Source organism: Pteropus alecto, unplaced genomic scaffold (assembly GCF_000325575.1).
Source record: "Pteropus alecto unplaced genomic scaffold, ASM32557v1 scaffold166, whole genome shotgun sequence".
Lineage (NCBI taxonomy): Eukaryota > Metazoa > Chordata > Mammalia > Chiroptera > Pteropodidae > Pteropus > Pteropus alecto.
This window is the reverse complement of record NW_006439757.1, coordinates 6,661,140-6,677,812: the sequence shown is the minus strand read 5'-3', so window position 1 is coordinate 6,677,812 and position 16,673 is coordinate 6,661,140. Positions and strand designations below refer to the sequence as shown.

The window sequence follows — 16,673 nt, the reverse complement described above, 5'->3', positions numbered from 1 at the left end:
TGACAAGAAAAAGAAAGGCTCTCTAGACAGAAATGTCTTTAGAGTTGAAAAGGGCAATTCATTAGCTGATTAGAGCTTGACTGGCTTGAGTATAGCTGACTCTCTTCTTGTAATTTTCTGTTCATCAATCTTGAGAAGCTTTTGACCTGTGCATTAGAAAGGAGATTCCCAGGCTCACAGCTGACACAACTGACTAAATGTGATGCTTTCCCCATTGTAAATGAATAAATTGGTATTCCAGCATAAACAAAGATATCCTGTGATTTTGATTAGTTCAGTAAATCCCCAGAAGCCTAATTAATTCTGGATGAATTGTTAAATTTGTTTCTGGATTTGCATAGCTGAGGCCCAGTCTTCAGATACTGTGAAGAGCTGCCAAAATGAACAGCTAGTTGTTCAATTCCCCATCTTTCACATCTCTTTGCTATAACATATTAGAGAGACACTAACTCTGTAAAACTTCATAGCTAAGGTAAATGCTTTGGATCCCTGTTTCAGTTTTATCAGTAAGAGCAGTGTGTTACCGCAAGTAGCAATCTCTTTTATCAGGATTGTTTTAATTAGGCAAACAATACTAAAGTCTTTTTCAGTCTGAAATGTTTAAATTCTATTACACTTCATGGAGGGAACAGTTCATTCATTTAGCTCTGTGTGACTGATGGTAATCTTAAAAATAGTGAAAAATTTTCAACTTATTAAAAACAGAGCAAATAAGGTGTCATTTGATTGACTCTTACATTAACATCCTGGGTTTCCTTGCAATAAGTTGAAGGAATGAACACAGGTTAACATTTTTTCCTTATAGCTATAATAGCTTTTTAACACACCACTGAACACGCTGTTAACATACAGGAAATGGGTATTGATTAGCTGATTGCTTTCTCCTGACTGACAAATGAGGATTCACAGCAAACTCTGTGTTAGATTCTTTCCCTCATAGGTCTATGTAATTTCTCTTCCCAATTTACTACATTGAATTCCATTTATAAGTGATGATACTAAAACTTTTTAAAAATTATTAAAGATAGTAACTTAATTCAGTACTTTATGTATTCAGTAATTCAGGCATTTAAAGTATATATCATTTTTTCCCATCATATATGGTATTTATATCAACAATTCATGCAGGAAAAAGATCTTTGATTACCTCAACATTTCATTGATATTTTTCATGATTTTTTGTAAGTAGAAGAGTGATTATTACTATATTCCATAGGCTTTTTTTAACAGCACGTATGTAAGTAAGTACAACCTCGAGGACACTTAGTTTATGCGTAAGAGTAGAACCAAAGTAGAGCATAGCATCCATATGAGTCATGAGCCTAGGTTTTCCCTCCCATGCTTCAGTAATACCTATAAAAATTAAACCAATGTGATTTTACATAAACAGTGCCTTTCTCAAAGTGATCATAATGTTACATTCCTAAACATGGTGAAATGGTGTCTCTCTTAACCCACAAATACTTCAGTAGCTCAGAACTATTAATAACTACAGCATAATCAGAATTTACTAAAGGCTAGGCACAGTAATAAGTATTTTAAAGCATCATATCTTATCTTCACAATAGTGTTTAAAGTTAGGCATCAATTTTATTTTAAAAATGAAAAAATGAAGAATCATAAAGTATAAATAACTTGTCAAAAGTTTTCCAAATAGTGTGCACTAGTCATCCCGTTATCAAACTATCAGATGAAGCAGGCATCAAAGTCATATCTCAAATCTGGGTTTTGTTGATAATATACTTCATGCTTTTTATCTTTTATGCTATTCAGACTTCATCATCAGTAGCATGTGTCTTTATTTTTTTAGATGATTGCTTTATAAGATTTTTTAAAAAAAGATAATTTTTCTCTTCTGACCAATTGTGGTCAAGGACCTGCACTGTCTTTGCATTAGCCATTCTAAGTATGTTGTTGAAGGTTCCTGTCTGATGACAAGATGGCTGGTGAAGCTTCAGTTATATCTCCTTCACGTAACAGCATCAGAAACAGAAAAAAAAAAAAAATCAGAATCCTAGGGTAGTTTTGAAGATTAAATGAATTAAATAGTTAGAGTAATGCCTAAAAATTAGTAAGTGCTGAGAAATTCTGACAATTATTCTTCTTTTACTCATCTTACAAGGAGCAACTCATTTGAAAAGAGATTTTAAACTTGGTATAATATACATTGAAATATCAATGCCTTGTTATTCCATCCTGTACACCTAGAATGTTAAAATCACCCAGGTGTAAGCATCTTTGAAGTTTTCTAAATCATAAAGTTAAGATTAATTTGACTACTTAGGGTGGCCACTCAGTTCTCTCTGTTGGGTGCAATTTTCACAAGGTCTGGTGTCAAATGGAAACTATTCTTTATAAAAAAGAATTATTTTTCAGTTAATAGTGTCATACATATCACTGAGTGAATAGGCTCATTCTTCACATATTTCAGTTTAAAATTCAAATGTATATAAATTATTTGAAAGAAAGAAATTAAACAAAATTGAACAGAAAGGTGAATGTTAATTGTATTATATTCATAAGACCACAGAAGGAATATCAAAGTCATGAATAAAAAAAAAGAAAAGAAAGAAAATGAGACTCACTATTGTTAACATGTTAAATTGCTTGAAGTAGTCTCAAAATATAGCTCTGTCTATAATATTGTATTGTCATTATTACAGTTATAAAGAGAAAAAATGAAATTCTAATTTTTCACAAGAACATTTGCTTCATTGTTTTAGAGAAAATCTTTTATTGAATTTTTTTTAGTCTTTTTAAATTAAATTTATTGGGATAACAATGATTAACAAAATTATATGGGTTTTAAGTGTACAGTTCTATAATACATCATCCATATATTGCATTGTGTGTAAGATGCGGTACATACATACATGAAAAGATGAAATATTGCTATTTGCAATAACATAGATAAAGTTTTTTAAAAATATTTTTCCATAGCTTTTAAATTTAACTAGTGACATAGGAAAAAATTAGCTTTTTGTTTTAACTGCTAAATATTTTTATTTATACTTGCCATTATAATTCCTTCTCATTTCTTTCAGAAATTGTGACAGAAATAATTCCATTGTCACTTTTATTCTCAGAATTTTCCTTTCTACCAGCTCCTTTTCTTCAGGATAAACTCAGGATTCCTTTATTCTTCATCAGATTTGTCTCTCCTCATTTAGATTTCTCCTTTTATAAAATTCTCTACTCAATATATTAAAATTATGCATTGCTACATCACTATTTCTTTACCTAAACACTCTGCTTTCTCTACATCATCTCCTAGGCTTCAGCAAAGCATAAGGATAACTCGGTCCTTGGAAACATGAGCTGGCAGGGCATTAGTCTAGAGAAGGCTTAATTTACCAATGAAGAAAAGTTTATATATGAATTTATACTCTTGTTTGAGGTATATAAGGATGTATGTTGCTTTATATTCTTCCTGATACTTGCTATCAACAGATTTGGTACTTTATGCCAGTCTGAAACATTTGGCTTAAATTTGCATCTTCTTGATGACACATATGGTTGAGCACTTTTTCCGATTTTTCTTAGCCATATGGATTAACTAATTCATGGGCATTTGTTCAAATCTTCTGTTGATGATTCTTTGAAGCTGTTTCTCTTTTCCTTATTGATTTTTAGGAGATTGTCATTGATTCTCCATATGAGGTATTTGTTAGATTTGTAAATGGCAAGTATATTTTCCTGCTTGGTGGCTTGCATTTAGGTTTTTTTTAATAGTATGTTTTGTGGAGGAGACAATCTATATTATAATGTAGTCAAACTTATAAATCATTTCCCTTATGGTGAATTGCTTTATGTCTTGTTTAAGAAATTTTTCTATACCACAGGATTATAATGATACTCTCTTATATCATCAGGTGCTTTTGGAGTATCAAAGCTTACTGTTAAACTTTAACATCATATTTCAACAACTTCTTAGCTCATCTTTCCTTCTTGCATCTTTGAACTTTCATCTAGGATCATGTTCCTTCTGACTGAAGAAAATTCTTTATAATTTATCTTAAGACAAGTTTATTAGAGGTGAAGTTTCTGTTTCTTTTTAATATTTGTATTTTAACTTTTATGTATGTATATAAAATTCTAAGATTGATTTTATTTTTTTTTTCCATCACTTCCACTAGCTTCTTGTTTCTGCTTTTTGCTGGTGATATCAGTTACCTGTCTAAGTGTCCCTAATGTGAAGGCTATCTGTATTTTTTTATTTACATAGTTTTAAGATTTATCTTTGTCTTTGATTTTCTTCAATGTCACTGTTAAGTGTGTAGGTGTGGATTATTCTAGTTTTTCAGTTGCTTTGCTTGAAATTTTATGAGCTTCTTCAATCTATTAACTGGTTTCTTTCAACATTTATGGAAAATTTTTAGCTACTGTTTCTGCACATATAGCCTCTGCCCATTTTCTTTATTCTTAACTTCTGAGATTGCAAATAAACCTATTGTTGTATTTTCAAATCTTTTTCTTTCTGCTTTTCTTCATCCGTATTTTCAAATCTTTGCCTTTCTGCTTTTCATTCCATAAAGTTTCTTTTAATCTCTTTCCCAGTTTACTAATCTCCTTCCCTGCTGTTTTATCTGTTCTTAAGTACATCAATTTAATTCTTATTTTCAGTTATTACATTTTTACTTATATAATTTTTACCTAGCTCTTTTATAAACTTTAAATATTTATAGACTTAAGTTCTTTATCAAAATTTCTAAACTGTATTTCATTTTCATAAACATAATGAATTTTATAATCCTGGTGGGAGTGTTACTGTTATATTTCTGTTCATTCTCATCATATCATTGTCTTTCTTGGTGTTCCTTGATTCTTTGCTTGATATTTTATTTAAAAATTGCTTATACCAATGATTAGATGACTCAAATAAGATGATACTATCTTAGTATGGAATGGAAAGCTTTATGTTTTATGAGACACCCAGATAAAAGTGGACTGCTGTCCTAGCACAGAGATGGAGGAAGTCTATTATTTTACCCATCCTCTATACCTGGAGGAACACATAAGGGCACTTAGACCTCTTACTCATCTTGCCAAAATGGAAATTCGCAATGTGTAAGTCCAGGTGCAATCTTATCTTTCTAAGTTATAGTTCCTTTCAGTACATAGGCTGAGCAATTCATGCTTTTAAAATATATTATTTGTTTGTTCAGTTCGGCAACACATATACTAAAATATGTTATTTGTATATAATCCAGGTTTTTTGTTTTTTTTGTTATCATTTTTCTTCTTCAGTAGAAGAGTTAGGCCAAATTATCTATTCCATTACTACCTAAGGAAAGATGCATCTAAATCTTTTACTAAATAACTAAAATTTACTTTTTATTTTTATAATACAAGCATACAATAGTTTACAAATAAGCAGTTAGTACCAAACATTCTAGATATTTATCATAATATATTAGTGTATCTTGACATCTCTAAATTAGGTAAGCATTAATATTTATTTTGAAATCAACTGTTTCTTGACAAAAGATATCATCAGAATATCCCAATTAGTTAATGAGCTTGTCATTGAGTAATTGTAGTTTTCTTATTATAAGAATAATTAATTTATTCCATCTAAGATTCCTAAGTGTCTTTTCAGTGATTTATTTCTGATTTATTTTATAATTATCTACTTTTAATTTGTAATTTATCTTATTGATAAAGATGGAAAAAACAGATGTCATTTGAAGACATTGCTGATAAAATTTCTTCTAGGCATTATTATTATAATAAGAATCATAAATATGATCAGAGCAATAAGATTATGAGACTAGTATTTAAATATATTAAATGAAATATTCAACATAAGTCTTGGTGTAAGGACTTGTAAAGAAATAGTTATTTAGAAGAACACAATTCTCTGTCTGATAGATTCTGTTCTTATGATTTTTAAAGAATTGATTTTCAATCAAAATTATTAAAATCATCTTCTTTAAAACTGGTGTTTCACAAAAATCGATAATATTTGTTCCCATTCTGTTCTATTTTAAATTCATATATTGTTTTCACCCAAGTTTCTATTGCTATTTATATCACCTAGTTGCTTTTGGAAAAAATGCTTTTGTGAGATGCCTGTGGTTAAAATTGTTCTAAACTATACTTGTCTCTTTGGCTTCAGATTTTGCTAGAGGAGACTTACAATTTTTATTCCTTTTAAAGTTAAACTCTTAATATTTCTCTAAGCCAAGTTGTGAAAATGAGAAAGTGCAGAAAGAGATCCACAGGGAGAAACTATTTTACTTGCCTCTTAGCTTTTCTAAGTAATCAAAAGAAAAAAAACTGGTCTGGAAATGACATTAATAGTCTTCATTTATAACATGAGATCAGAGGAAACACCAGAATTTGAGTTATTTCCTTGAATACTTGAGAGGGCCTCCAATAGGGGGCAAAGTTGATATATAAAAAAAAGAACAAGTATTTAAAGGAAAACTCGGGACCATCTATTCCTAGCTGTATGTTTTTACCTTTTGTCAAGGCATCAGATAACTCATGATATTATGCGATAAAAGATTTTAATTAAAGACCTATCTTTGGAGCTGAAGGGGTGGGAAGGGGTACTAAAATGATTGATGTTATTTGCTGCAAAGTAGTTGCCTGTATATAACCAGCATAAGATGTCTGTGGGTAGAATATGATAGAATGAAATATGACATAATTAATGTATGTCTTTAAAAATGTAAATTAACTGTAATTGATAAAAAATTGTTTTCAATATTTTTCTTTGAAACTCGTATTTCTAAACTAACAACTAGGATCACTCGAATACACACAAACATTCAGAAACAACCGGTAGCTCTTAAAATCAGTTTTAAATTCATTTATACATCGATTCATAGTTATGTTTCAGGTTGTTAATGTATTTCTAGACATAATCACCATTTATCTATAAAACTCATAAATTTTATATGCTTTATAAGGCTATTATTCACCATTAAAGCATTCTTGATAAAATTTAGAATAAAAATGTTTAACATTTGTGATTTTGTGAGATGCAATCTTTGCTTGTTAATAACTATCAGAAAGACCAGTAAAGGTGAACACGACAATTTTGTAAGTAAAATACATCTTACTGCTACATTATTTAAGGAAAGGACCACTTGATTTTGAGAAGTAACAAGTGAACATAATTGAATTTGTATAAGTAGTTCTACATAATATATTGAGGAAGAGGTTTAATGTGTAGCATGAAATATGCAAGAAAGAAATTCTAAAGAGTTTTCAAAATTCATATCATTATTTAATAATACATATTACTGAGATAGTCTTAAAAATCATTTTAAAATGTAATCTCCAAATTAAAGAAAAAAACTTTTCTGTGCATGTTACTATTCCCTGGGTGATAGTAATTCTTATTTTTAATTATGCATCCTCTCAAAAAAAATTACATTTTAGATGTCTCACATAATGTTATGCCAAATCTCAGCATTTATTCTAAGATATTCACATTATCTAATTAGCATTGCAATGTGTAACTACCAAAAGCACAACTAATTCGAATGGCTTGAGACTTCATGCCAGATGCAGGGAGTTAGTGAAGAGATTCCAAGGTGACTTAGTAACAATTGTATTTCTAAATGTCAGAACAGCCAATGCTAACCCACTGTTGTTAGAACCAGATGTCCCATGATCTCTTACATGATTTTATGAGAAATCAGAAGCTGGAATTCAGAAATGTTAATGGAAAATTATTAATAATTCTTATTTGATACTCTACATGATGTTATTACTTTTATTATGCCCTCTCTACTTATAAGTTTGTATATAAAAATAAAAAAAAAACATAAAGAAACACTGTTTCTTTTCAAACTTTTCCTATGGCTAATTGGTCAAATTTTTTAGTGATTTTATATAAATATAAATAGATCTAGCAGAATGACTATGAAAGGCAAGCAGATTGAAAATATTCCTTATGTTATTATTACTCAGAAGACATTGAAATAAACTGTGAATATGGATAAATGTAGGTAAGGAACATTAAACTGTCAATACAAATGACTGAACAAGATGCTCATTATCCATTTCTACCATTTTTTTTTAGTGATGTAATGACCAAAAAAATAAACTTAGGCTGAGTCTCTCTTATAAGATTTTTCAATTTCGAAAGCACACCTACCTCCTTTGACAAGACAAAACGATAATGACTTAAATAACTTCAGATATTAGATTTGAAAACTAGATTTTACATAACATATATAAGGATCAGTCTATTTCTGTTTATTTTCATCAGATAATGGTGTGACGGCCACTGTTCCATGAGAACAGAGATCACTTAACATTAATGTAACATGTGTATGTAGGAGATTATATGGTCAATCCTGGCCTTTTGATACAAACATGTGCCATGTTTAACATTACAATTTGTGATAGTACCAAAAACTTAGAGAACTATTTATTAAATATTTTATAAAATTCATTTCATTAGTGTTTCTCGTCCTTCTTAAGAGGAAGACAGAAATCAGAAACAGAGAAGAAGAAGGTAGAATGGTGAAAAAGAATGAGGGGATGGTTTACGAGGAGACAGCAATGATTGCACCTGACCATATTTATGATAAATTATAAACCACCACTTTCTCCACTCAATTCACATAAAAAATGTTATCAACCACAACAAAGAAACAAGGATTACTATTGTTACCCCAACCATCATGGAAATTTCAATTAGAATAGTGATTTGTGATATTTCTAACCTGGCTAAGATTGTCAGGCTGTGAATGTCAGCTGAAAACTAAAGGTCGCCTTTCACCTGGATGAAAACTGGTAAGATTATCAGTGTCATCTCCCATGATAATGAAAAATGACAGTTGTTAACTCTTGCAGTTGGTAAAGATTGTCTGAAAACATAAAAGAAAAGCCATATCCAGATTATAAATAATATCTTCTGGTTTGGCATATGTCTTCCATGGTTAGTTAAAAATATGATAATTAACTTTAAATTTTAAGGGTCAGGAAGTGACTATATGTACCAATACAATATGATAAAGGCAGCTGATAGAATTTTCCTTAATCACTGTTTAGTAAGTGAACTTTAGTTTGTCCTCCTTCAACTTCACAAATAAATCTTAATCCTTTAGAATCAATTTATATTTCCCAGCATAATGATGCATTTTATCTGTTCAGCTATGCTAGTGTTCTCTCAAGCCAGCCAGCAATGATCTCACCTCACTTACAATATAAATGTACCGGTGCATCAACATCATTTTTATTTCAATGCCGATGACACACTACTTGTCGATTTGGCAATTAAATAATTTCTCTCTCTTTTGGGTGCAATCTGCCAGACTTATTATGACTATATTTCTAATATTCATTTCATGTTTAATAGTTCTTTGCCTCATGAGGGTGCTTGTCAATTAATTAAATTGAAATGTCATTCTGACCTCTTATTGGAAACAATTTACTCTTTTTTCATTTCATCATGAGTTTTTGCCTTTATATTTAAATTAAGAACCATAATTATTAGTATTTAAAAACTTTATACTAATTAATCTTACAAAACTATGTGCTCATCAACATTACTGACATTTTATCTTTACAGAGGTTATCCAGTTGAGTCTGCCTGAAGATCAGAAACTAAGCATTACAACGGCAACTGTGGGACAAAGTGCTGTTTTGAGCTGTGCCATTCAGGGAGCACTGAGACCCCCCATCATCTGGAAAAGGAACAATATTATTCTAAATAATTTAGATTTGGAAGACATCAATGTGAGTATATAAATAGACATTGTTTTATAATTTGTATATTTCATGTGACATACCTAGCCTTTGTGAATTCTGAGGAATTTAATGAATATTGGATATAGAGTAGAAGATAATTATTTGAGCATTGCCATATCCATTTAACTGCATGGAAGCTAAACTATAGATCATTTGATATTATCCAAATTATCCAAATCACTTGTATAGATATGGTAAGCAGGTTATGTAGCACTACAATAAGTATGAATCACACCAACTTAAACCACAAAGGTCTATCAGAATTTTTCTAATTACCAATAATTAATCTAGCAATTGATATTATAGTTGAGCAATACCCTATAACTGGTGAAACATTAAAGTAAGTAAAGCTAGTTTTTGCTTCAAATATTTTATATTGTGTCAGAAACAATAAATAATAACCAAACAAATAAAAGAGTTATTTTTCTAGAATGAAGAAACATGTTTCTCCAACCCCGTTGAATCCTAGAAATTCAGAATCTAAACTCAATTAAATAGGGTACAGCTCCAAAGATGAAACAAAAACAGAACAAACTTCGGGGTATTCATCTGTTTCTGTTGTGCTATCTGCTGAAAATGAGCATCCAAAAGTGAACATCATCCTAGATTTTGATAAGTAAAATTTTTATGTTAGTTATGGAATGTCTATGGAAATGAGGTGGTACAATCCTTTGCCTTAGCGATTTTTGGTTTTCACGATGTTTTACATATACATTTTAATTATTTTTTTTCTTACTACTCAAGAAAGCTATCACTTATCCACTTATTCTTTGCTGCTTTATAAAGAACTGCTAAATTGTGTGTATCTTATTTATAATAACTGCAGTCTTTCATCATGCATTAAGTTATATCACAATTTGATCTTTATTCAACATTGAAATCAAATGATGTCATACCAACCTAAATTTTATTCTAGTGTTACCACTTATTAGCTGTATAATCACAATAAATTGATTGAAGCAATTTAAGTTTCAGTCTCTTCATCTATAAAGAATTGATTCTCATAAAATTCAATGACACATACCAAGTGCTCAATAAATATATTATTTCTTTTGTCACTTTAAGTAACGATTCAATATGACATTGTTGATCATGTTTAATAACAATTGTGAAACCCCATGAAAATATTATTTATTTGAAAATAACCTGATGTAATATGTATTATCCTGACTTTCAACAATTTGCTGGATGAAATATATAGAACTCTCAGGTAATTTTGAATTCAGATATAGAATAAACAATTTTTTACTCTAAGTATGTACCAAATGTTGCACGAGATGTACTTATACAAAAATTATTCTTGTCTATTTGATATTCAACTTTAATTAGGTGTCTTATTTTTTTTGCTGGCACTCAATTTATATGAAACTCAAATTGGTTTGAATACTGCATTAAGCCCCTTTCCTACAAATGATACTATGGCTTGTATCACTGAGATTAAAAGTTTGATCCGTTTATGTGAATTTAATCCATTGGCTTTGTGGATTCCTGTTGTTTTCTCATTCTTAGTATTTGTTCTGTGATTTTTGTTTTCTGTATCTCTAAATTGTGTTAGTCATTGTGTCCAGCACTGAATAGAAGAGACTGGGGAAAAAATAGTGAATTAAATGCATAGAAGTTTATTCTTTCATAAAATACACTGTCTACAGCTAATATGATTGCTCCATGAAGCATCTGGAACTCAATCTCTTTTCTTCTTTCTGGCATTCCAAGAGCATAGCTTTCATCTTCAAGGTCATCTCAGGGTTCAAAAAACCTGTTGGAACTCCAGCCGCCGATCTATATTCCATCAATCTATAATCCAGAGCCACAGCAGTTCAAAGCAGGTGAAAGATAAATAACACTTATTCTTGGAAGTCCCACAACTATTTATGGGTCATTGATGTACAATAACTGCAATAACTATAGTGGGGAAGCTGGTAAATACAATCGTTTAGGTAAGCATACTGTTTAGCCGTATGTTACAAAGGAGGAACAAGAGAATAATCTCTACCTCTCTATTCAAGGCCATCCAATAGGATATAAAATGTTCTACTCTATTTTTTTTTGTTTGTTTTTCTGCATTGATTGAATATAATTGTTTATCTGAATTCAAATCTAAGCAACTCTGCACACTGTTTTTGTTCCTTTGGTAGTTATGTCAGCCTTCAATTTATTTCTTTGATTGTTTCGTTTTACTTTTATAAGCTTTTTCTTAAATATTCCTTTTTTTTTTCTTTTTGCATTCAGTCTGATGAGTTTTCCTTCTGATCATTCTTAAGCTAGTAACATCCCTGCAATTTTATAAAATAATTCTCACCATGTACAGTTGAACTTCACTTAAAGGAAAAAGCATTCTGTTGGTTTAAAGAAAATACAGACAATGAAACTATTGAGATGATCATTTTAATTCAAATCAGAATCCTATTACAGGTGTGGCAGCTTGCCATATTACTATGTATTTTAAAATGCTGGATCTTCTGGTATATAGCTGGCAAAACTAGCATTGGGTGATAACATTCAAAGCATAATTAAATTTTCCTTATTTTTAGATTTTTAAAGCCATTAAATGCTTAATAGAAAACATTATATCTTATTCTGATAAAACTGTTTCAGAATATGTACTGTACTTCAAATTTAGAAGTAAAATCCCCAAGTCATGTTTGTTCCCAGAGACTGAAAGGAGTGATCTTAGGAGTAGAGAATTCTGACTCTATTACTCAATTTTAACATATGAAGCAATGAGAATATACAAAATTTTCAGTTAAATATATGAACTTTAAAGTTTTAATATATATGAAAGGGGCGTTTTTACCCTTTAAGCTTTCAATGGTAGCTGAGCCACATTATTTGTCACCAATAAAAATAATTTAATTAGCAAAGTTTCATTTTAACTTTCTATAACCTACAGTGTTGTCTTTTAATATGAAACATATTAGAGCATACCATGAAAATTAGTTCTTTAAAAAGAAAGCTGTTGACTTTGCTTCTTTAGAAAATAAAAAATCCATTTTTCCCCTGAACTAAAAATGTAGACATTTAATGTTTATAATATAATACATCATTTGCCATGTAATTTTTTTCATTAATTCATTTTTAATATAAGCCTAAGGCCATTGTAGCTCTTAAAATCTAAGTAGAATCAAAGAATATTTATGATGCAAATCTTCCAAGCCATATAAATCAGGGAGTATTATCATGGCCAAAGAAGTTGAATTTCTTCCACAAATTTAAAGCACATGACAAGCGTTCATTTTCTACATAAATTTATATTACACAGTTCTAATGCTAATTATTAAATTGGTGAAATTGCATGTGATCATAAATATTGCCTAAAGTTATGCTGTTTTAAAATGAATTATTATTAAATTCATTATTATTAAATTCTTTTTTCTGATGCTATAATAGAGCATTGCATATTACAATTTACTTCTCAAGAGTCTTAAAATCAGTAATTTAAAAATATTTTTTAAATGTCTTTGATGATATTCTTTTGGAACTTATAAATAGCAACACATAAAAATAAAATGTCTATATGTGAATGAATGGAAGAAATATTCACATATGTTTGTTGTGTATCTAGTAATTTATTTTTTATTTTTTAATTTTAGGTTTAGTTTTCAAAATTACAAAAGATCATGTTGTTTAAATAAGTTAATGAAGAAAATTAATATAGAAACGTGACTTCACTATGACATCCTTTTTTTTCTTCTTTTAGTAAGAACCTTGGCTAAATAACTATATATATTTTTAAATTTATGATACTTTTTTTTTCATTTCTTTCCCCATTATTATGTCTCTGAGCCCATGGCTTCGATTACTGTTTAAACTGGTGCGTTCCAAGTTATATTCTACTTGAAATTTCTCTTCTGAGTACCATTTTTTTCCAATTACATGTGCAAAAGCAATATCTATCCCAAAAACCGACATTTGCAGTGGTTCTTATTTCATGTAAACATAGCCAGAAAACTCAGTTCTGCTAGAGTTCTCTCTCGTTTTTTTTTTTTTCCTTTAATCTGTCACATCCTTGTGAATATAACTTTTTTATTTATCTTAAATCCATTCTGTCATTTCATTTCCACTATGGCTGCCTTAGTTTAAGCTGTTATCATTTCTTACCTTTAAACTCTATCCTTGCCTCCTGAGTCAGACAGCCCCTTCACTTTAAACTTGTACTTCTTATTACAGCCAGACAAATCTTCATAAATTCACATCTGGCCATTTCACTTTTTCCTTTAAGACTCTTTAATGGCTTCTTGTAGCTTTCAGAAAAAAAAAAAAAAAGATTAAAATTACTTAGCTTGTTCTAGAAAGTCTGTGTCTATGAAATCTTCTTACGATTCATATATATTCACTTTTTACTACAGCCTCTCCAAAACACTTGCTATTCTTTGACTATGTTGTATTATTACTAGCATTCTTGAACTCTTTCTTGTTTCTACAGGAAAACCTCCCTTTGTCCCCTTCATCTACCTAAATCCAGTACATCCTTTAAGAACAGACAAGCGCTTCTCATAACCTAACTTAACATTTTCTTAAAATTCTTTGTTCAGTAACTACAGTACTTGTGGCATCATAATGAAACTCCTAATGCTCTTGCCTTTCTTCTGTGGACTAGAGACTCTGAGCACAAGGACTTTACCTGTACAACTTTTTTTTATGACGTTAGCACAGTACTGACATATAGGAAAAACTCAATAATTTTTAAATGCACAAATTAAAAAGGACATAGTGATATTTCTTATAGTCACAATTACACATTACTGTAGCCCCTCCTTAATTGCAGGGGATATGTTCCATGGCCCCCAGTGTATCACTGAAACCATGGATAGTATCAAACCCTGTATATACTACATATTTTCCTATATGTACATATGTGTGATAAAGTTTAATTTATCAATTAGGCACAGTAAGGATTAACAGCAATAACTACTAATAAAATAGAACAATTGTAATAATATACTGTAATAAAAGTTATGTAAATGTGGTCTCTCTTCCCAAAATATCATATTCTGTACACACCTTTTCACTGAAAGGAAGCACTGTACAGCTTCTCTTTGGCATATCTGAATATATCTGATTTGTCAGAATCACTACTCTAGTGTTTTAAGGCCATTATTAAGTAAAATAAGTGTTACTTGAACACTAGCACTGCAATATTGTGACAGTCAATCTAATAATCAAGACAGAAGCTAAATGACTAATAGGCGAGCATATATAGTGTGGACATGCTGGACATAAGGATGATTCACATCCTGGGCAGTATGGAGTGGGAAGTCATGAGATATTACCTTGCCACTCATGGTATGCAATTTAAAACTTATGAATTGTTTATTTCTTGAATTTTTTATTTAATATTTTTGGGTTGCTATTGGCCATGGGTAATTGAAATTGCAGAAAGTGGAACCGTGGATAAAGGGCAGACTACTATATTGGGTTTATTTGTGGAGTTTTTATGTTTAAAACCTTACCAGGGATTTTATTTACTAATTGTAGCCACATGCAGTATTATAAATCAGCTGATTTTTATTGGCAATCAATTATTTAAGCCTAGTACAGCTCAACAATTTCTATATTTAATTTCTTCAATAACATTTCTCATTAAGCACATTGATTTTTTACTACAGTTTCAATTTAATCTCCTATTATATGCAATAAGGGGGGGTCCAAGAAAAAGATGAGAAGAAACACATATTTGGTCATTGTTTAATCTTCATGCATTCAACAAATATCGATTTAACTGCTATACTTTTTTCAGGCACTCAGCTAAATGCTGAGGATATACTCAGCATTTAGTCTTCGGAATTTCACAGATTGAAGGACTCAAAAGAAAACAACTGCATTACACTTAATAATACAACATGAAACTGTTTCATAAGGGCATGTATTTATATACTTTATATACAAGTATTTGAAGAATAGAAAAGGGAAGCCAATTTTAAGTTTTCAGAATTATAGAAGATTTCTAAGAATGCACTAGTCTTGTGGATTAGATGATAGCTAGATGAAGGAGTGATAAACAGTTTTTCTTGGGAAAGGCATTAAGATAACACGGTGCATTTGGTGTAGTAAAAATCCCCTGATATGTCTGAGTCAGCAAAGACAGTAGATTAAATAAAGGTTTGAATATATTATATAAAACTTGTTTTTTGCATTTGATTATAGAGCTATATGTTTACATTTATAGCATATAACACAGTGATAACATTAATGAATACTATTTACCATTCATTATAATTTGTCATTTTAGAAAACTACATTAACTCATTTCTCAACAAAAGACACGTGTAAACCAACATAACTATACCTATACACATAATTATGCTTAAATTGATTTTTAACTGCAGAATTTCAATACAAATTTTGATTCTCTTTGGAATTTAACTTTCACCAGTCACTTTGATCTATATATGCAAATAGAACTATAATTTAAACAAATAGTACATCTGTAAAATTTTAAGCAACTTTTCAGTTCCATAGCAAAGGAGAATACCAAGCACCATTAGAAGGATATATAGCTTATGCCAATTGTTCTTACAAACCCCCTAAAGTACATACTATTCCTCTCACAGCAGCATTTCTATTGCTAATTATAGTTGTTTCTTCCTAAGCTTTTAAATAATCACCAGCTTGTGAGCCATATATCCCCTACAAAATTTATGTTTTACGAAACTAAGGAAAAATTATAGTGAGATAATTGCTTCCAAATACCAATATTCACAGGGTATAAAATAAAAATTTTCCATAATTAAAGGTATAATAGATGAATACTTTTTAATAAAGACAACCCATCACTTAACACTAATTGTTAATCCTTATTTGCCTTATCTTTCTCATTTTGTGCAAGAAGCAGATGTTATAGTTGATCTAAAATAAAGAAACAATATCATAGATATTTTTGTCCTGTAACAATATCTATATAAGCTACCACCATTATACTTCTGAGTACTCAGGATTTTAGAGAGAGACATTTAAGAAAG

At 30.0% G+C, this 16,673-nt stretch overlaps 1 protein-coding gene across 3 annotated transcripts in view; it reads left to right on the top strand.

The window, feature by feature from the left end:
- The window catches only part of FSTL5 (follistatin like 5), a 498,432-nt gene that overhangs the window by 311,070 nt on the left and 170,689 nt on the right, over nt 1–16,673 (top strand). For all 3 annotated transcript variants that reach the window (XM_006917006.2, XM_006917005.2, XM_006917004.1), the window contains exon 6: nt 9,536–9,702. In XM_006917006.2, the coding sequence (XP_006917068.1) occupies nt 9,536–9,702 (167 nt within the window). The remainder of the gene's footprint in view (nt 1–9,535; nt 9,703–16,673) is intronic.